General features: G+C 43.2%; 1 protein-coding gene across 2 annotated transcripts in view; it reads left to right on the forward strand.

The window, feature by feature from the left end:
* Window positions 1-22907, forward strand: part of ptprja (protein tyrosine phosphatase receptor type Ja) — a 158724-nt gene that overhangs the window by 48188 nt on the left and 87629 nt on the right. The window contains exons 3-5 of one of the 2 annotated variants that reach the window (XM_067993731.1): window positions 1641-1904; window positions 4421-4681; window positions 18321-18581. In XM_067993731.1, coding sequence (XP_067849832.1) covers window positions 1641-1904; window positions 4421-4681; window positions 18321-18581 — 786 coding nt within the window. The remainder of the gene's footprint in view (window positions 1-1640; window positions 1905-4420; window positions 4682-18320; window positions 18582-22907) is intronic. The other variant, XM_067993730.1, reaches the window with a different exon arrangement.

The raw sequence follows: 22907 nt of genomic DNA on the forward strand, positions 1-22907 counted from the left end.
TTAGAAAGATGTGTACATATTATCTGATGTAGGAATGATGTGGGTTTGAAGTATTTTGTTCAATGCTATGGTTTCATTGACCTGTCTGACACCTAACAACTTATCTCAAACAGTTCCTTCCAAGCCTGGGGACATATTAGTGACAAATATTGGCATTTCTCTGAGCTGAGAGAGACCTGCAGCCATAGATGCTACCCAATAGAACTTCAGCATCACATATTATTCTTCAAATGTAAATGGTTCCCTTTAAAATTCTGTCAGATTCAAGAACCTCAATTTATATAGAATACACAAAACATTCTAAGACACTTCATTGAAAAAGAAGGGCACAGAGCAGAAATGGAAGAATTAGGAGAGATTATGAAACATAGACAAAAAGAGTTTACAGGTTTTTAAGGGGGCGGGAGGAGAAAGATGGTGAGGTAGAGGGGATTAGGGAAGGAGTTCCAGAGCATGAAGTTGGCTGAAGACTTTATAGCAATGGTAAAGTGAAGGGGGAATACGTAAAAGGTCAAAGTTGGAGGATAAAAGGGCATGGCAAGGATGGTAATGGAGGAGGTTGCAGAGCAGAATTGCATGAAGCTGTGGAGGAATTTGTAAATGAGTATGAAGATTTTGAATTCATTGGATTGATGGACAGTGACTGACTGGCGAGTGGGACTTTGTGCACAAGAGGATGGGGGTGGTACAGTTTTGGATAAGTTGGAGTTTGTAGAGGGTGGAATTCAGGAAGCCAGCAAGAGGGGAAATGGACCTAACAAAAGTGTGACGAAGGTTTTAGTTAAATTGTGCAAGTGCTGAGATACTCTATATTTATTTATTCCCTGTGTTTCAGCTGCCCCTGTAGAAAGAGTTGGATGAGGGAGAAGGGATCCTATAAAGGGAGAAATGGATTGGGAGAAATGAGGAATAAAAATCTGGGAAGATAAACATGCCGGGTTGGTAAAATGAAAAGATATGGAAAAACTGGTAATACACAGCAGCTTGAATAGTATCTGATGCATTTTGGGTGTAGACTTTTTGTCTGAAATGCTGTGTAATTCCAACAGTTCCTATTTTTATGTTACTAAGTTGGACAGCTGGTTTACTGATTTAGATGGTATGCTGGAGCTGAAGTAGTATCCCTTACCTGAACACTGATGGACTGAACTCTTGCTGGTTATTACTATCTTGCAAGTTATAAGCTTTCTGAGCAGTTCAGCATCTCCATTTTGAGGGGAATGTTGGAAAGCTGTAGGAAATCACCGGCTCACGACTCAGCTTTGCTAACTGATCGCTGGGATTTTGAGATTCTGAAAGCCTGAAGGAACTGAGAATGAAGAAGGCCAATGACCAAATAGGTGAATTGTCAGTCAGCCACATAATGTAGTTTTGAGATCAGAGCAGTCCACATTATTACAGATGATGTTGTCTTTGTGAATTCAGCAGCTACTTCAAGAGATACTCCATTTAAAATGAAGAATCTTCTGTTTCACCTGTCCTGTATGTTTTGGGGTCTATGATGAATATGTGTCTGTGAAGTGAACAACTTTTTTTTGCAATATTGTGTCAATTGGGAATGAGGTGGGTTTGAAGCATTCAGTTACATGGTATGGTTTTAACAATTGTATAACCTCCTCCTGTATTTTTGTTTTAAACAGTTGTTGCCAAACCTGGAGATATTGTGGTGACGGACATCACCAACACTTCGATCTCTCTGAGCTGGGGCAGACCTGCAGAATTGAATGCCACCCAATACAACTTCAGCATTACGTACAGTTCTTCTAATGGAAATAATTCCATTACAGAAGCTACAAACTTCACCACAATAACTGACCTACAATCTGGAACCAATTACACTATCGCTGTAGTTACCATTGTTAATGAAACAAAGAGTGATCCTGTGGTTAAAGCTGTATTTACAAGTAAGTAAAATGCAATGGCCTGGAGCTTCCAGTAGGGGCACAATTGGCAAATTGTGCCCAGAATGTGCCCAACGCTGCGGCAGTTTTGCTGAGGTGAAGTTAAGCCCAATTTTCTGCGCAAACTCATCAGTATAAGCCCAAAAGTAAAATCTCCCCTGACTCAGTGCAATCAAGCTGCGTGATCGAACGTAATCGATTTGTGACTGGAACAGGGCCAATGGGGCCTCAAGGTGCTAGGGTAGGGGAGTACAAAAGGTGAGGGAAAAAAATTCCCCTCAAGTGAGGCTGGAGACCGCAAGCAGCACTTTTCTCTCTGTTTAAACTGATTGATGTTTCTGCAGCAGCAGGACAGACCTGAAGCTTCAATTAACTGCTGGTCAGGTGATTAATGCTGGATTCATGTGACCACGGGTGCCTGTGCGCCAAAGAATCTGGGTGCAATGTGATGCGCACCCCCGCAACCCGAACGGGCACAATCGGTGGAAACTCGCCTTTCTGACCCAGGGGCATGTCCAGTTTTGTGGGCGGTGACTGGTTCGGGCAAAGGGACACAGAAACATAGAAAATCGGAGCAGGAGTAGGCCATTCGGCCCTTCGAGCCTGCTCCACCATTCAATATGATCATGGCTGATCCTCTATCTCATATTCCTGCTCTCTCCCCATACCCTTGATGCCTTTTGTGTCTAGAAATCTATCTATCTCCTTCTTAAATATATTCAGTGACTTGGCCTCCACAGCTTTCTGTGGTACAGAATTCCACAGGTTCACCATCCTCTGAATGAAGAAATTTCTCCTCATCTCAGTCTGAAATGTCCTATCCTGTATCCTGAGACTGTGACCCCTCGTTCTGGACCCCCCCAGCCAGGGAAAACATCCTCCCCCCCCCCACATCCAGTCTGTCTCGCCCTGTCAGAATTTTATGTTTCAATGAGATGTTTGTTTTTCATTTTGGATATGACTGAGGAAGTTAACACATTGGCATTTGTTACCATTTTATTTGGTAGTGATGTGAGGACATTGAAACACTTACAGTGGGATTGACATGACCGATGTCAATGGGAGTGATGTCACTGTTAAAAGGTAATGTGGATTGGCTATTGGTAATATTTAAGTGAGCTTGATGTAATCCTCAACACCTCTGAACTTGACCGGCGCACCGTAGCTGGAGTGTGTACCAACGACATCTGCAGCAACTCACCAAGGCTTTTTCGATAGCGCTTCCCAAACCCGCGACCTCTACCACCTAGAAGAAGCACAAGGGCAGCAGGCACATCGGAACAACACCACCTGCACGTTCCCCACCAAGTCACACATCATCCCGACTTGGAAATATATCGCCGTTCCTTCATCGTCGCTGGGTCAAAATGTGGGAGAACCTTCACCACACGGACGGCAGCGGTTCAAGAAGGCAGCTCACCGCCACCTTCTCAAGGGCAATTAGGGATGGGCAATAAATGCTGGCCTTGCCAGCGACGCCGACATCCGAAAGAACAATGTAATTGTCAAACACAAGACCACTTTAGTAACTGGAATGGGACAGCACACCTGACCAGAAGTCATTATTGTGAGACAGAAACCGAAAAATACTGACATGCTCAACGTGTCACACTGGTAGCAGATAACACATCAACAGCTCACCACATCTTTCACGAAGGGTTGGTGGTGTTGGTAAATCTGGCTTCAAGCTTTGAGGTCGAACATGATCATCCTAGATGGCTAAAAATGAAGAAAGCCTCCATTCATTAATTGGTGCATAAAAATGTATCATTGAATTACATTTAAAACTGAATTTGAAATTACGTAACCAAACATTACAAATGAAGGGGATAAATAAATTTGTTCATTGTTTGCCACCTCTCCCGGTGGAAGGATTTGGTTGATGGGAAAGGTCTTCAACAGGAGCAGGTCCAGAGACAATGAGAATCAAAAGTGTGATACGAAATCTGTGTAGGGTTGGATTCCTGTTTGTTGATAGAGATGGTGTCCTGGTGCTGAAGTGGGAGCACTTACCCGCTCACTGAAGGGCACTGAGATCTTCCTGTTCGTGAGCACCATGTCCTGAGCAGTCCAGCATTCACATTGCGAAGCAAGTATTGGAAAGGTGTGGACGATCACAGCTCTACTAATGGTTAAGGGGCTAAACTGACTCCTGTGATTTGAGATTCTAGAAAGCTTGAGGAGTCAACCCGGAAGGATTCAATTGACCAACCAGACAAGTTGTTGACCATTTTCAGCTTGTAGACTACCTTTGATGATTCTCTCAATTATGATTGATTAGTACTGAGGAAAGAGTGCACAAGGGAAGTCGAGGGGGACGGTTAAAAGTGGTTGCATTGTTTTAAAGGATCTTGTTAAGGAATTATTAAATGCCCACCGTTAGGTTGTTGATGTGATTGTTGTGATTGGCAGTGAGAGCATAGTGGAAAGAAATTGGAATGATGTGGATCACCGACGGCAGTGGAGCACGTGTCAGTGTGAGACTGCTATTGTTCTCAACATCTCATTAATATTTGCAGAACCGAATCCTGTGACCAATGTCACCGTTTTCAATCACAACACCACTTCAGTTACTCTGAACTGGGTCCGTCCGTTTGACCACAAGCCTGAATACAGCTACAGGGTGGAGACAAGCGGAATTCCATCTTTAAATAGCACTGTTGCTAATGAATCCATTACCGTGGCACAACTGAACTCCGGAACCAGATACATGTTCAGCGTGTTCACGCTGGCGGCAGATGGCACATCAGCAGATCCAGTCACAGTCACTTTCATAACAGGTAGGAGTGCGGATCAATATGGACTTTGGTTTCATGAGAGTTCCTCCATGCCCATGATAGATGGGTAAAACTGGAGGGAGTCTCTCCTTATTCAATCCTAAGTAAGAGAATACCACTGAACAGAATGAAAACATCAAGTTGAAAACTCATGAAGCTGACTGATGTATTTAGACTTTCAATGTTCGAGAATTGAGATTGAAATGATGTTGGATGCCATTTATATTGGTCGGTGGAAAGTCATATTTATTCCATGCTTGTCAGCGCTCTCAGGAAAATGGAGGAATTGTTCTGTGTAAGAGGAAATAACTGGGGTGGAATAAGGAATCTACAAAACTGTGAAAAGTGAAACCTGTGGAGCGTTAGTGAGTGGATTTAATGCCAGTGATGTGGCCTGGTGCTGACGTGGTAGCAGTTACAGGAACCCTGAAGGGCATCAACCTCCGGCTCCCTGTGTCCTTCTTGCTTGTTGTGAGCACCCTGTGCTGAGCAGTCCAGTATGGAGGATGTAGAGAGTTGTACAGTATCACCAGCTCAAAGCTGTGGGAGTGAAATGACCCTTGTGATTTTGAATTTGGAAATAGCACACAATAGTTTATGGGTTTTTATGACCGATTGTATAGTTTTGAAGTGGGCAACTTGCTTAGATGCATTATATTAATTAATTCAGTATATCTATTCTGTCAAATAATACGCTTTCACCGACTGTCTAATATCCAATAACTTGCCTCTGACAGTTCCTTCCAAGCCAGGAACTATTACGGTGACCGCCTTCAGCAACAGTTCCATCTCCCTGAGCTTCGGGAGACCTGCGGACATGAATGTCACCCAGTACAACTTCAGCATCACGTACCGGCCTTCTAATGGAGTTGGTTCTTTTACTGAAAGTATAAATTCCACCATGATACGTGACCTAGAATCTGGAACCAACTATACCATCTCTGTGACTACCATTGTTCATAGTGGAGTGAAGAGTGAGGCTGTGCTTATAAACCAATTCACAAGTAAGTGGGACGCAACTTCTCTTGTGAATACACACACCTTGGGTTGCTTTTGAGCGTGGATGGACCCGACATATGAGTATTCAGTAAGAAAGGAGATAAAACCATGTTTTGGCTTGTGGAATAGCTGAGGTCATTGGATTTAAGAAAGTATTTGGGAGATAGGGTAAAATATTGGTTGAAAGCCTTCTGCTGAGGGATTAATGGGTTGCAGCTTTTGATGCTGATGGACAGCTGGTTACTGTGCCTCAGTTAGAATTGTTGCTGAGGAAGTCTTTCTTGTTATGGGACTATTGAACCTGACAGTGGTATGATTGGCATGACCAATGTCAATGGTAGTGAGGTCACTGTGGAAAGGGAACCCTGTCGGGGTTGACTACATTTGGATTGGTCATTTATGGGTTAGTAGAAGTGTTGGAGCATTACTGAGGGTGAGATTGATCTAATTCCCAACACTTCATCAATACTTGCAGAACCAAACCCTGTAACCGAGGTGAGGTTAGTGATTCGCAACACATCAATAATTCTCAGCTGGGAAAAACCACCCGATCACAAGCCTGAGTACAGCTATAACGTGGAGATGAAGGGAAGTCCATCTTTAAATAAAATAGTTTCTAATGAATCCGTTGTTGTGAGGGGATTGAACCCTGGAACAAACTACACGTTCTGTGTATCTACACTGGCGGCAGATAAAACGCCAGCAGATTGCGCCACCAGACATTTCACCACAGGTAGGAGTGTACGAAATTATATGGGCTCAGGTTTCACATGAGCTTTTGTATGGCTTTACTAGATGGGGAAAACGTCGGCAATCTGTTCTCATCCTTTCTTACGGGATGAAGGTACTACAGTCCTGCATCAATTTTTCACCTGCACGCACCTTAATCCGGGCATGGCTTCTTTTTGTGCAAATCTCATGCTGGGCACGCTCACTGGTACTGATCTTCCAAGTGGGCCGCAGGCCGAAGGAATTAGCTGAGAAAACAGAAACCAGTCTTTTCTATTTGGAACCCCAAAGGAAAGAAATCTTGCAAGACGTTCATCCTACATGTATTAAAATCCCTCTTGCCAATCCGTTCTTGTGTTGCAAGGGCTGCATGTTAAGGGTTTTGATCACTGAGTTGACCAGACTAGCTGTTTTGCATGTGACTAGGGCGTCTGTACGACTCAGCAACAGAATGTTGCGTGTAGCACTGCCTGATGTCTCCAATGTCGAATGTAATTAGATGGCTCTGACCATTGTTTTTCCAATCCTCTCTGGCTGCCGGCGTGGTGCTGGAGGACTGCTAACGTTGTACCGTTGTTGAGAAAGGGACAGACCAAGTAATTACAGCCTAACCTCAGTGGTGGGCAAATTATTGGAAAAAAAATTCTGAGGGACAGTATTAATCGTCATTTAGCAAGGTACGGATTAATCAAGGGCAGTCAGCGTGGATTTGTTAAGGGATGGCCGTGTCTGATTGAATTGTTTGATTTTTTTTTGAGGAGGTAACAAGGAGGGTCAATGAGGGTAGAGTGTTTGATGTAGTCTACATGGATTTTAGCAAGGCTTTTGACAAGGTCCCACTGGTCAGAAAAGTAAAAGCCCATGGGATCCAAGGGAAAGTGGTAAGTTGGATCCAAAATTGGCTCAGTGGCAGGAAGCAAAGGATAATGGTCGACGGGTGTTCTTGTGACTGGTAGGGGTTCCGCAGGGCTCAGTACTGTGTCCCTTGCTTTTTGTGGTATATAATCAATGATTTAGACTTAAATGTAGTGGGCATGATTAAGAATTTTGCAGATGATATAAAAATTGGTTGTGTGATGGATAGTGAGGAAGCAAGCTGGAGACTGCAGGAAGATATCAGTGGTGGGCAGAAAAGTGGCAAATGGAATTTAATCCAGAGAAGTGTGAGGTAATGCATTTGGGGAGGGTAAACAAGGCAAGGCAACACACAATAAATGGTAGGATACTGAGAAGTGTAGAGGCACAGAGGGACCTTGGAGTGCATGTCCACAGATCCCTGAAGATAGCAGGACAGGTAGATAAGATGGTTAAGAAGGCATACTTTCCTTTATTAGCCAAGGCATAGACTATAAGAGCAGGGAGGTTATTCTAGAACTGCATAAAACATTAGTTAGGCCATGGCTAGAGTACTGCGTACAGTTCTGGTCTTCACATTATAGGAAAGATGTGATTGCATTAGTGAGGGTACAGAGGAGATTTACGAGGATGTTGCCAGGACTGGAGAATTTTAGCTATGAGGAAAGATTGGATAGGCTGAGGTTTTTTCTTTGGAATAAGGAAGGCTGAGGGGAGATATAATTGCAGTGTATAAAATTATGAGGGGCCTAGATAGAATGGATAGGAAGGCTGTATTTTCCTTAGCAGAGAGGTCAATAACCAAGGAGGGTAGATTTTAAAGTGATTGGTCGAAGGATTAGAGGGGACTTGAGGAGAAATCTTTTCACCCAGAGGGTGGTGGGGGTCTGGAACATGCTGCCCCAAAGGGTAGTAGAGGCAGAAACGTTCATCGCATTTAAAAAGTACTTGAATATGCACTTGACGTGCCGTTGCCGTAACCTACAAGGCTACGGAGCAAGAGCTGGAAAGTGGGAATAGGCTGGATAGTTCTTTTTCGGCCGGCACAGTCATGATGGGCCGAACGGCCTCATTCTGTGCCGTAAATTTCTATGAACGTAGGTCTGCAGAATGAATCCAAACCTGGATTAACTCCTATGATTCATGGAGGATCTATATCACTACGGAGATCAAAATTCATCAGATTCAATTCACCTTTGTCAAACCCATTTGTTTGCAGCTTGTCAGCTCTTCCAGTAAAGAAACGTAATGGGGGGTGATTGGAAAAACATCAGTGAGAAATGTGTGTCGGGTTGGTCGTTTGGTTTGTTCATAAAGATGGTGTCCTGGTGCTGAAGTCATAGCTCTTGTTTGAACATGGAAGGACCGTAAGTTCGTGCTGTTTGTGTCCATCTTACACATTGCTGTGATCACCATGTGCAGAGCAGTCCAGCCTCTGCATGGTTGGAGGATTTTGCGAAGCAGTTGATGATTGATATATATTCAAAAGAATGAGTATCTTGGGGTTTTTTTTCTTAGATTTAATTTTGATTTCCTAACCCATTGCATATTTATAGCTCCAGAGTGGGAAAATTGCTTTTTCATCTTTTTGTCAGTTGGGCACATGTGTTGATTTGACCCTGACACAAAACTTGGATGGTTTTGAATTATTCAGTTCAGTATCATGTTTTTTTGTTTGTAACTTGCCTCTAACAGTTCCTTCCAAGCCTGGAGCTATTACAGTGACAAGCTTTACCAACAGTTCAATCTCTCTGAGCTTGGGGAAACCTACAGACATGAATGTCACTCAATACAACTTCAGCATTATGTACAGTTCTTCTAATGGAAATAGCTCTTTCATTGAACATACAAACTCCACCACAATAACTGACCTAGAAGCTGGAACCAACTACGTCATCTCTGTGACTACCATTGTTCCTGGTGATATGAAGAGTGAAGCTGTGGTTATGAACCAATTCACAAGTAAGTGAGACACAATTTCTGCTCTGGAACTTTATCTTAATGGACTGTGTGCATGGATGGATACAACTAACAAATGATCTGCTGAAAAGGAATTGAGAAACCTAACTGTCCGTGGAATGGTTTTGATGAGTGTTTATTGGAAGATGGACAAGTCTTTGACATAGGTATCCGTTGGGGTATTCGAAGAGGTACTGGGAGACAAGATCAATGGTTCCATATTTGCTGCAGATTACATCAAAGTTTTAGCAACTAACAGCTTGGTGGTGTAAGCATTTCTCACCAATGGTACATTGGACCCATTGGCTCTCTAATACATTTGGAAGATTATTGGAAGATTGGCTTTGGTGGGAACCTTGGTGAACTCTGTTAGTGACAGCTGTATAGTGTAGCTGGTTTATTGGCAACCTTTCACTTTAGAAGTGAATATTTTGTGTAAATGGAACATTGTTGAGAAAGGTGGTACTTTTGAAATGGGATACAATAATGTATCTTATAAATTTGGCAGGCTCTGGTTGATGGTCAAACCATGGTTGATGAGTGCACATTTCTTTGACATAGGTAGCCATTGGGGTATTCAAAGAGGTTCTGGGAGACAAGTTCAGTGGTTCCATATTTGCTGTAGATTACATCCAAGTTTTAGCAACTAACAGCTTGGTGGTGTAGCCATTTCTCACCAATGGTACCATTGGCTCCCTGTTACATTTGGTACAGAAGCTGACGACAACAACAACAACAATCTGCATTTATATGGCGCCTTTAACATAGGAAAACGTCCCAAGGTGCTCCGCAGAAGGGTACTAAAACAAACATTGACACCGCTGCGTATCACTGGAGAATAATGTCTGCAGTGGAACATACGTGAATATATTTCACACAAATGACATAGATGGAACAGATGTGATTTTGTGTGGAATCAACACTGTTGGCATCGTCAGTTGATGGGCAACTGAGATCGAGCAAAATTAAGGCTGGAGTAAAATGTCAAGGCAATGGTTGACTGGACACAAGCTGCGGTAAAGGTGATTGACATCTACAGACAGGTAGCTTGTGATGTGACAAAGTCAGCTGTGACCAGCGGATGTTACATCAAACAGGTGGATTCTGCCAGCTGCTTGGAGTGAAGATGCTTGGAGGCGAGGACGCTTATAACTTCCGGGTTTGACAAAGGTTGATGCATGCATTACCTTTGCCCATTACCCAGTTATGACATCTACTTGCTTTTCTATAATGCTGCTCACACGCAGAGAAATGTCTCAAACCTGTTTGCAGGGTGGCAGACAAAGCGTAAACATCAAGCAGGAGTGGCTAAGGGAGAAAGACGTGCTATGGGTGCAAAATAACGGTCAAAGAGAAGGGTCGTAAAGTGGCTTTGGAACGCACGGAAGGAGACAATTTGGTGAAAGTGCTGGAAGGAAGAGGTTTCCAAAGCTAAGGGCATAGTGGAGAGTAGAAAGTGCTACTTAAAAATGTGAAGCATATTTAAAGCTGAATTTGAAATTACAGAACTATACATTAATTGATGGAACGATTTATGAGTGATGGTCAAAATTCTGTAAGATGTTTTGTAGAAATCTGTGTAGGGTTGGATTCCTGTTTGTTGATAGAGATGGTGTCCTGGTGCTGAAGTGGGAGCACTTACCCGCTCACTGAAGGGCACTGAGATCTTCCTGTTCGTGAGCACCATGTCCTGAGCAGTCCAGCATTCACATTGCGAAGCAAGTATTGGAAAGGTGTGGACGATCACAGCTCTACTAATGGTTAAGGGGCTAAACTGACTCCTGTGATTTGAGATTCTAGAAAGCTTGAGGAGTCAACCCGGAAGGATTCAATTGACCAACCAGACAAGTTGTTGACCATTTTCAGCTTGTAGACTACCTTTGATGATTCTCTCAATTATGATTGATTAGTACTGAGGAAAGAGTGCACAAGGGAAGTCGAGGGGGACGGTTAAAAGTGGTTGCATTGTTTTAAAGGATCTTGTTAAGGAATTATTAAATGCCCACCGTTAGGTTGTTGATGTGATTGTTGTGATTGGCAGTGAGAGCATAGTGGAAAGAAATTGGAATGATGTGGATCACCGACGGCAGTGGAGCACGTGTCAGTGTGAGACTGCTATTGTTCTCAACATCTCATTAATATTTGCAGAACCGAATCCTGTGACCAATGTCACCGTTTTCAATCACAACACCACTTCAGTTACTCTGAACTGGGTCCGTCCGTTTGACCACAAGCCTGAATACAGCTACAGGGTGGAGACAAGCGGAATTCCATCTTTAAATAGCACTGTTGCTAATGAATCCATTACCGTGGCACAACTGAACTCCGGAACCAGATACATGTTCAGCGTGTTCACGCTGGCGGCAGATGGCACATCAGCAGATCCAGTCACAGTCACTTTCATAACAGGTAGGAGTGCGGATCAATATGGACTTTGGTTTCATGAGAGTTCCTCCATGCCCATGATAGATGGGTAAAACTGGAGGGAGTCTCTCCTTACTCAATCCTAAGTAAGAGAATACCACTGAACAGAATGAAAACATCAAGTTGAAAACTCATGAAGCTGACTGATGTATTTAGACTTTCAATGTTCGAGAATTGAGATTGAAATGATGTTGGATGCCATTTATATTGGTCGGTGGAAAGTCATATTTATTCCATGCTTGTCAGCGCTCTCAGGAAAATGGAGGAATTGTTCTGTGTAAGAGGAAATAACTGGGGTGGAATAAGGAATCTACAAAACTGTGAAAAGTGAAACCTGTGGAGCGTTAGTGAGCGGATTTAATGCCAGTGATGTGGCCTGGTGCTGACGTGGTAGCAGTTACAGGAACCCTGAAGGGCATCAACCTCCGGCTCCCTGTGTCCTTCTTGCTTGTTGTGAGCACCCTGTGCTGAGCAGTCCAGTATGGAGGATGTAGAGAGTTGTACAGTATCACCAGCTCAAAGCTGTGGGAGTGAAATGACCCTTGTGATTTTGAATTTGGAAATAGCACACAATAGTTTATGGGTTTTTGGTCTAAATTTATGACCGATTGTATAGTTTTGAAGTGGGCAACTTGCTTAGATGCATTATATTAATTAATTCAGTATATCTATTCTGTCAAATAATACGCTTTCACCGACTGTCTAATACCCAATAACTTGCCTCTGACAGTTCCTTCCAAGCCAGGAACTATTACGGTGACCGGCTTCAGCAACAGTTCCATCTCCCTGAGCTTCGGGAGACCTGCGGACATGAATGTCACCCAGTACAACTTCAGCATCACGTACCGGCCTTCTAACGGAGTTGGTTCTTTTACTGAAAGTATAAATTCCACCATGATACGTGACCTAGAATCTGGAACCAACTATACCATCTCTGTGACTACCATTGTTCATAGTGGAGTGAAGAGTGAGGCTGTGCTTATAAACCAATTCACAAGTAAGTGGGACGCAACTTCTCTTGTGAATACACACACCTTGGGTTGCTTTTGAGCGTGGATGGACCCGACATATGAGTATTCAGTAAGAAAGGAGATAAAACCATGTTTTGGCTTGTGGAATAGCTGAGGTCATTGGATTTAAGAAAGTATTTGGGAGATAGGGTAAAATATTGGTTGAAAGCCTTCTGCTGAGGGATTAATGGGTTGCAGCTTTTGATGCTGATGGACAGCTGGTTACTGTGCCTCAGTTAGAATTGTTGCTGAGGAAGTCTTGTTATGGGACTATTGAACCTGACAGTGGAATTATTGGCATGACCAATGTCAATGGTAGTGAGGTCACTGTGGAAAGGGAACCCTGTCGGGGTTGACTACATTTGGATTGGTCATTTATGGGTTAGTAGAAGTGTTGGAGCATTACTGAGGGTGAGATTGATCTAATTCCCAACACTTCATCAATACTTGCAGAACCAAACCCTGTAACCGAGGTGAGGTTAGTGATTCGCAACACATCAATAATTCTCAGCTGGGAAAAACCACCCGATCACAAGCCTGAGTACAGCTATAACGTGGAGATGAAGGGAAGTCCATCTTTAAATAAAATAGTTTCTAATGAATCCGTTGTTGTGAGGGGATTGAACCCTGGAACAAACTACACGTTCTGTGTATCTACACTGGCGGCAGATAAAACGCCAGCAGATTGCGCCACCAGACATTTCACCACAGGTAGGAGTGTACGAAATTATATGGGCTCAGGTTTCACATGAGCTTTTGTATGGCTTTACTAGATGGGGAAAACGTCGGCAATCTGTTCTCATCCTTTCTTACGGGATGAAGGTACTACAGTCCTGCATCAATTTTTCACCTGCACGCACCTTAATCCGGGCATGGCTTCTTTTTGTGCAAATCTCATGCTGGGCACGCTCACTGGTACTGATCTTCCAAGTGGGCCGCAGGCCGAAGGAATTAGCTGAGAAAACAGAAACCAGTCTTTTCTATTTGGAACCCCAAAGGAAAGAAATCTTGCAAGACGTTCATCCTACATGTATTAAAATCCCTCTTGCCAATCCGTTCTTGTGTTGCAAGGGCTGCATGTTAAGGGTTTTGATCACTGAGTTGACCAGACTAGCTGTTTTGCATGTGACTAGGGCGTCTGTACGACTCAGCAACAGAATGTTGCGTGTAGCACTGCCTGATGTCTCCAATGTCGAATGTAATTAGATGGCTCTGACCATTGTTTTTCCAATCCTCTCTGGCTGCCGGCGTGGTGCTGGAGGACTGCTAACGTTGTACCGTTGTTGAGAAAGGGACAGACCAAGTAATTACAGCCTAACCTCAGTGGTGGGCAAATTATTGGAAAAAAAATTCTGAGGGACAGTATTAATCGTCATTTAGCAAGGTACGGATTAATCAAGGGCAGTCAGCGTGGATTTGTTAAGGGATGGCCGTGTCTGATTGAATTGTTTGATTTTTTTTTGAGGAGGTAACAAGGAGGGTCAATGAGGGTAGAGTGTTTGATGTAGTCTACATGGATTTTAGCAAGGCTTTTGACAAGGTCCCACTGGTCAGAAAAGTAAAAGCCCATGGGATCCAAGGGAAAGTGGTAAGTTGGATCCAAAATTGGCTCAGTGGCAGGAAGCAAAGGATAATGGTCGACGGGTGTTCTTGTGACTGGTAGGGGTTCCGCAGGGCTCAGTACTGTGTCCCTTGCTTTTTGTGGTATATAATCAATGATTTAGACTTAAATGTAGTGGGCATGATTAAGAATTTTGCAGATGATATAAAAATTGGTTGTGTGATGGATAGTGAGGAAGCAAGCTGGAGACTGCAGGAAGATATCAGTGGTGGGCAGAAAAGTGGCAAATGGAATTTAATCCAGAGAAGTGTGAGGTAATGCATTTGGGGAGGGTAAACAAGGCAAGGCAACACACAATAAATGGTAGGATACTGAGAAGTGTAGAGGCACAGAGGGACCTTGGAGTGCATGTCCACAGATCCCTGAAGATAGCAGGACAGGTAGATAAGATGGTTAAGAAGGCATACTTTCCTTTATTAGCCAAGGCATAGACTATAAGAGCAGGGAGGTTATTCTAGAACTGCATAAAACATTAGTTAGGCCACGGCTAGAGTACTGCGTACAGTTCTGGTCTTCACATTATAGGAAAGATGTGATTGCATTAGTGAGGGTACAGAGGAGATTTACGAGGATGTTGCCAGGACTGGAGAATTTTAGCTATGAGGAAAGATTGGATAGGCTGAGGTTTTTTCTTTGGAATAAGGAAGGCTGAGGGGAGATATAATTGCAGTGTATAAAATTATGAGGGGCCTAGATAGAATGGATAGGAAGGCTGTATTTTCCTTAGCAGAGAGGTCAATAACCAAGGAGGGTAGATTTTAAAGTGATTGGTCGAAGGATTAGAGGGGACTTGAGGAGAAATCTTTTCACCCAGAGGGTGGTGGGGGTCTGGAACACGCTGCCCCAAAGGGTAGTAGAGGCAGAAACGTTCATCGCATTTAAAAAGTACTTGAATATGCACTTGACGTGCCGTTGCCGTAACCTACAAGGCTACGGAGCAAGAGCTGGAAAGTGGGAATAGGCTGGATAGTTCTTTTTCGGCCGGCACAGTCATGATGGGCCGAACGGCCTCATTCTGTGCCGTAAATTTCTATGAACGTAGGTCTGCAGAATGAATCCAAACCTGGATTAACTCCTATGATTCATGGAGGATCTATATCACTACGGAGATCAAAATTCATCAGATTCAATTCACCTTTGTCAAACCCATTTGTTTGCAGCTTGTCAGCTCTTCCAGTAAAGAAACGTAATGGGGGGTGATTGGAAAAACATCAGTGAGAAATGTGTGTCGGGTTGGTCGTTTGGTTTGTTCATAAAGATGGTGTCCTGGTGCTGAAGTCATAGCTCTTGTTTGAACATGGAAGGACCGTAAGTTCGTGCTGTTTGTGTCCATCTTACACATTGCTGTGATCACCATGTGCAGAGCAGTCCAGCCTCTGCATGGTTGGAGGATTTTGCGAAGCAGTTGATGATTGATATATATTCAAAAGAATGAGTATCTTGGGGTTTTTTTTCTTAGATTTAATTTTGATTTCCTAACCCATTGCATATTTATAGCTCCAGAGTGGGAAAATTGCTTTTTCATCTTTTTGTCAGTTGGGCACATGTGTTGATTTGACCCTGACACAAAACTTGGATGGTTTTGAATTATTCAGTTCAGTATCATGTTTTTTTGTTTGTAACTTGCCTCTAACAGTTCCTTCCAAGCCTGGAGCTATTACAGTGACAAGCTTTACCAACAGTTCAATCTCTCTGAGCTTGGGGAAACCTACAGACATGAATGTCACTCAATACAACTTCAGCATTATGTACAGTTCTTCTAATGGAAATAGCTCTTTCATTGAACATACAAACTCCACCACAATAACTGACCTAGAAGCTGGAACCAACTACGTCATCTCTGTGACTACCATTGTTCCTGGTGATATGAAGAGTGAAGCTGTGGTTATGAACCAATTCACAAGTAAGTGAGACACAATTTCTGCTCTGGAACTTTATCTTAATGGACTGTGTGCATGGATGGATACAACTAACAAATGATCTGCTGAAAAGGAATTGAGAAACCTAACTGTCCGTGGAATGGTTTTGATGAGTGTTTATTGGAAGATGGACAAGTCTTTGACATAGGTATCCGTTGGGGTATTCGAAGAGGTACTGGGAGACAAGATCAATGGTTCCATATTTGCTGCAGATTACATCAAAGTTTTAGCAACTAACAGCTTGGTGGTGTAAGCATTTCTCACCAATGGTACATTGGACCCATTGGCTCTCTAATACATTTGGAAGATTATTGGAAGATTGGCTTTGGTGGGAACCTTGGTGAACTCTGTTAGTGACAGCTGTATAGTGTAGCTGGTTTATTGGCAACCTTTCACTTTAGAAGTGAATATTTTGTGTAAATGGAACATTGTTGAGAAAGGTGGTACTTTTGAAATGGGATACAATAATGTATCTTATAAATTTGGCAGGCTCTGGTTGATGGTCAAACCATGGTTGATGAGTGCACATTTCTTTGACATAGGTAGCCATTGGGGTATTCAAAGAGGTTCTGGGAGACAAGTTCAGTGGTTCCATATTTGCTGTAGATTACATCCAAGTTTTAGCAACTAACAGCTTGGTGGTGTAGCCATTTCTCACCAATGGTACCATTGGCTCCCTGTTACATTTGGTACAGAAGCTGACGACAACAACAACAACAATCTGCATTTATATGGCGCCTTTAACATAGGAAAACGTCCCAAGGTGCTCCGCAGAAGGGTACTAAAACAAACATTGACACCGCTGCGTATCACTGGAGAATAATGTCTGCAGTGGAACATACGTGAATATATTTCACACAAATGACATAGATGGAACAGATGTGATTTTGTGTGGAATCAACACTGTTGGCATCGTCAGTTGATGGGCAACTGAGATCGAGCAAAATTAAGGCTGGAGTAAAATGTCAAGGCAATGGTTGACTGGACACAAGCTGCGGTAAAGGTGATTGACATCTACAGACAGGTAGCTTGTGATGTGACAAAGTCAGCTGTGACCAGCGGATGTTACATCAAACAGGTGGATTCTGCCAGCTGCTTGGAGTGAAGATGCTTGGAGGCGAGGACGCTTATAACTTCCGGGTTTGACAAAGGTTGATGCATGCATTACCTTTGCCCATTACCCAGTTATGACATCTACTTGCTTTTCTATAATGCTGCTCACACGCAGAGAAATGTCTCAAACCTGTTTGCAGGGTGGCAGACAAAGCGTAAACATCAAGCAGGAGTGGCTAAGGGAGAAAGACGTGCTATGGGTGCAAAATAACGGTCAAAGAGAAGGGTCGTAAAGTGGCTTTGGAACGCACGGAAGGAGACAATTTGGTGAAAGTGCTGGAAGGAAGAGGTTTCCAAAGCTAAGGGCATAGTGGAGAGTAGAAAGTGCTACTTAAAAATGTGAAGCATATTTAAAGCTGAATTTGAAATTACAGAACTATACATTAATTGATGGAACGATTTATGAGTGATGGTCAAAATTCTGTAAGATGTTTTGTAGAAATCTGTGTAGGGTTGGATTCCTGTTTGTTGATAGAGATGGTGTCCTGGTGCTGAAGTGGGAGCACTTACCCGCTCACTGAAGGGCACTGAGATCTTCCTGTTCGTGAGCACCATGTCCTGAGCAGTCCAGCATTCACATTGCGAAGCAAGTATTGGAAAGGTGTGGACGATCACAGCTCTACTAATGGTTAAGGGGCTAAACTGACTCCTGTGATTTGAGATTCTAGAAAGCTTGAGTCAACCCAGAAGGATTCAACTGACCAACCAGACAAGTTGTTGACCATTTTCAGCTTGTAGACTACCTTTGATGATTCTCTCAATTATGATTGATTAGTACTGAGGAAAGAGTGCACAAGGGAAGTCGAGGGGGACGGTTAAAAGTGGTTGCATTGTTTTAAAGGATCTTGTTAAGGAATTATTAAATGCCCACCGTTAGGTTGTTGATGTGATTGTTGTGATTGGCAGTGAGAGCATAGTGGAAAGAAATTGGAATGATGTGGATCACCGACGGCAGTGGAGCACGTGTCAGTGTGAGACTGCTATTGTTCTCAACATCTCATTAATATTTGCAGAACCGAATCCTGTGACCAATGTCACCGTTTTCAATCACAACACCACTTCAGTTACTCTGAACTGGGTCCGTCCGTTTGACCACAAGCCTGAATACAGCTACAGGGTGGAGACAAGCGGAATTCCATCTTTAAATAGCACTGTTGCTAATGAATCCATTACCGTGGCACAACTGAACCCCGGAACCAGATACATGTTCAGCGTGTTCACGCTGGCGGCAGATGGCACATCAGCAGATCCAGTCACAGTCACTTTCATAACAGGTAGGAGTGCGGATCAATATGGACTTTGGTTTCATGAGAGTTCCTCCATGCCCATGATAGATGGGTAAAACTGGAGGGAGTCTCTCCTTATTCAATCCTAAGTAAGAGAATACCACTGAACAGAATGAAAACATCAAGTTGAAAACTCATGAAGCTGACTGATGTATTTAGACTTTCAATGTTCGAGAATTGAGATTGAAATGATGTTGGATGCCATTTATATTGGTCGGTGGAAAGTCATATTTATTCCATGCTTGTCAGCGCTCTCAGGAAAATGGAGGAATTGTTCTGTGTAAGAGGAAATAACTGGGGTGGAATAAGGAATCTACAAAACTGTGAAAAGTGAAACCTGTGGAGCGTTAGTGAGTGGATTTAATGCCAGTGATGTGGCCTGGTGCTGACGTGGTAGCAGTTACAGGAACCCTGAAGGGCATCAACCTCCGGCTCCCTGTGTCCTTCTTGCTTGTTGTGAGCACCCTGTGCTGAGCAGTCCAGTATGGAGGATGTAGAGAGTTGTACAGTATCACCAGCTCAAAGCTGTGGGAGTGAAATGACCCTTGTGATTTTGAATTTGGAAATAGCACACAATAGTTTATGGGTTTTTTGTACTAAATTTATGACCGATTGTATAGTTTTGAAGTGGGCAACTTGCTTAGATGCATTATATTAATTAATTCAGTATATCTATTCTGTCAAATAATACGCTTTCACCGACTATCTAATACCCAATAACTTGCCTCTGACAGTTCCTTCCAAGCCAGGAACTATTACGGTGACCGGCTTCAGCAACAGTTCCATCTCCCTGAGCTTCGGGAGACCTGCGGACATGAATGTCACCCAGTACAACTTCAGCATCACGTACCGGCCTTCTAACGGAGTTGGTTCTTTTACTGAAAGTATAAATTCCACCATGATACGTGACCTAGAATCTGGAACCAACTATACCATCTCTGTGACTACCATTGTTCATAGTGGAGTGAAGAGTGAGGCTGTGCTTATAAACCAATTCACAAGTAAGTGGGACGCAACTTCTCTTGTGAATACACACACCTTGGGTTGCTTTTGAGCGTGGATGGACCCGACATATGAGTATTCAGTAAGAAAGGAGATAAAACCATGTTTTGGCTTGTGGAATAGCTGAGGTCATTGGATTTAAGAAAGTATTTGGGAGATAGGGTAAAATATTGGTTGAAAGCCTTCTGCTGAGGGATTAATGGGTTGCAGCTTTTGATGCTGATGGACAGCTGGTTACTGTGCCTCAGTTAGAATTGTTGCTGAGGAAGTCTTGTTATGGGACTATTGAACCTGACAGTGGAATTATTGGCATGACCAATGTCAATGGTAGTGAGGTCACTGTGGAAAGGGAACCCTGTCGGGGTTGACTACATTTGGATTGGTCATTTATGGGTTAGTAGAAGTGTTGGAGCATTACTGAGGGTGAGATTGATCTAATTCCCAACACTTCATCAATACTTGCAGAACCAAACCCTGTAACCGAGGTGAGGTTAGTGATTCGCAACACATCAATAATTCTCAGCTGGGAAAAACCACCCGATCACAAGCCTGAGTACAGCTATAACGTGGAGATGAAGGGAAGTCCATCTTTAAATAAAATAGTTTCTAATGAATCCGTTGTTGTGAGGGGATTGAACCCTGGAACAAACTACACGTTCTGTGTATCTACACTGGCGGCAGATAAAACGCCAGCAGATTGCGCCACCAGACATTTCACCACAGGTAGGAGTGTACGAAATTATATGGGCTCAGGTTTCACATGAGCTTTTGTATGGCTTTACTAGATGGGGAAAACGTCGGCAATCTGTTCTCATCCTTTCTTACGGGATGAAGGTACTACAGTCCTGCATCAATTTTTCACCTGCACGCACCTTAATCCGGGCATGGCTTCTTTTTGTGCAAATCTCATGCTGGGCACGCTCACTGGTACTGATCTTCCAAGTGGGCCGCAGGCCGAAGGAATTAGCTGAGAAAACAGAAACCAGTCTTTTCTATTTGGAACCCCAAAGGAAAGAAATCTTGCAAGACGTTCATCCTACATGTATTAAAATCCCTCTTGCCAATCCGTTCTTGTGTTGCAAGGGCTGCATGTTAAGGGTTTTGATCACTGAGTTGACCAGACTAGCTGTTTTGCATGTGACTAGGGCGTCTGTACGACTCAGCAACAGAATGTTGCGTGTAGCACTGCCTGATGTCTCCAATGTCGAATGTAATTAGATGGCTCTGACCATTGTTTTTCCAATCCTCTCTGGCTGCCGGCGTGGTGCTGGAGGACTGCTAACGTTGTACCGTTGTTGAGAAAGGGACAGACCAAGTAATTACAGCCTAACCTCAGTGGTGGGCAAATTATTGGAAAAAAAATTCTGAGGGACAGTATTAATCGTCATTTAGCAAGGTACGGATTAATCAAGGGCAGTCAGCGTGGATTTGTTAAGGGATGGCCGTGTCTGATTGAATTGTTTGATTTTTTTTTGAGGAGGTAACAAGGAGGGTCAATGAGGGTAGAGTGTTTGATGTAGTCTACATGGATTTTAGCAAGGCTTTTGACAAGGTCCCACTGGTCAGAAAAGTAAAAGCCCATGGGATCCAAGGGAAAGTGGTAAGTTGGATCCAAAATTGGCTCAGTGGCAGGAAGCAAAGGATAATGGTCGACGGGTGTTCTTGTGACTGGTAGGGGTTCCGCAGGGCTCAGTACTGTGTCCCTTGCTTTTTGTGGTATATAATCAATGATTTAGACTTAAATGTAGTGGGCATGATTAAGAATTTTTCAGATGATATAAAAATTGGTCGTGTGATGGATAGTGAGGAAGCAAGCTGGAGACTGCAGGAAGATATCAGTGGTGGGCAGAAAAGTGGCAAATGGAATTTAATCCAGAGAAGTGTGAGATAATGCATTTGGGGAGGGTAAACAAGGCAAGGCAACACACAATAAATGGTAGGATACTGAGAAGTGTAGAGGCACAGAGGGACCTTGGAGTGCATGTCCACAGATCCCTGAAGATAGCAGGACAGGTAGATAAGATGGTTAAGAAGGCATACTTTCCTTTATTAGCCAAGGCATAGACTATAAGAGCAGGGAGGTTATTCTAGAACTGCATAAAACATTAGTTAGGCCACGGCTAGAGTACTGCGTACAGTTCTGGTCTTCACATTATAGGAAAGATGTGATTGCATTAGTGAGGGTACAGAGGAGATTTACGAGGATGTTGCCAGGACTGGAGAATTTTAGCTATGAGGAAAGATTGGATAGGCTGAGGTTTTTTCTTTGGAATAAGGAAGGCTGAGGGGAGATATAATTGCAGTGTATAAAATTATGAGGGGCCTAGATAGAATGGATAGGAAGGCTGTATTTTCCTTAGCAGAGAGGTCAATAACCAAGGAGGGTAGATTTTAAAGTGATTGGTCGAAGGATTAGAGGGGACTTGAGGAGAAATCTTTTCACCCAGAGGGTGGTGGGGGTCTGGAACACGCTGCCCCAAAGGGTAGTAGAGGCAGAAACGTTCATCGCATTTAAAAAGTACTTGAATATGCACTTGACGTGCCGTTGCCGTAACCTACAAGGCTACGGAGCAAGAGCTGGAAAGTGGGAATAGGCTGGATAGTTCTTTTTCGGCCGGCACAGTCATGATGGGCCGAACGGCCTCATTCTGTGCCGTAAATTTCTATGAACGTAGGTCTGCAGAATGAATCCAAACCTGGATTAACTCCTATGATTCATGGAGGATCTATATCACTACGGAGATCAAAATTCATCAGATTCAATTCACCTTTGTCAAACCCATTTGTTTGCAGCTTGTCAGCTCTTCCAGTAAAGAAACGTAATGGGGGGTGATTGGAAAAACATCAGTGAGAAATGTGTGTCGGGTTGGTCGTTTGGTTTGTTCATAAAGATGGTGTCCTGGTGCTGAAGTCATAGCTCTTGTTTGAACATGGAAGGACCGTAAGTTCGTGCTGTTTGTGTCCATCTTACACATTGCTGTGATCACCATGTGCAGAGCAGTCCAGCCTCTGCATGGTTGGAGGATTTTGCGAAGCAGTTGATGATTGATATATATTCAAAAGAATGAGTATCTTGGGGTTTTTTTTCTTAGATTTAATTTTGATTTCCTAACCCATTGCATATTTATAGCTCCAGAGTGGGAAAATTGCTTTTTCATCTTTTTGTCAGTTGGGCACATGTGTTGATTTGACCCTGACACAAAACTTGGATGGTTTTGAATTATTCAGTTCAGTATCATGTTTTTTTGTTTGTAACTTGCCTCTAACAGTTCCTTCCAAGCCTGGAGCTATTACAGTGACAAGCTTTACCAA

This window comes from Heptranchias perlo, chromosome 12 (assembly GCF_035084215.1).
Source record: "Heptranchias perlo isolate sHepPer1 chromosome 12, sHepPer1.hap1, whole genome shotgun sequence".
Classification (NCBI taxonomy): Eukaryota; Metazoa; Chordata; class Chondrichthyes; order Hexanchiformes; family Hexanchidae; genus Heptranchias; species Heptranchias perlo.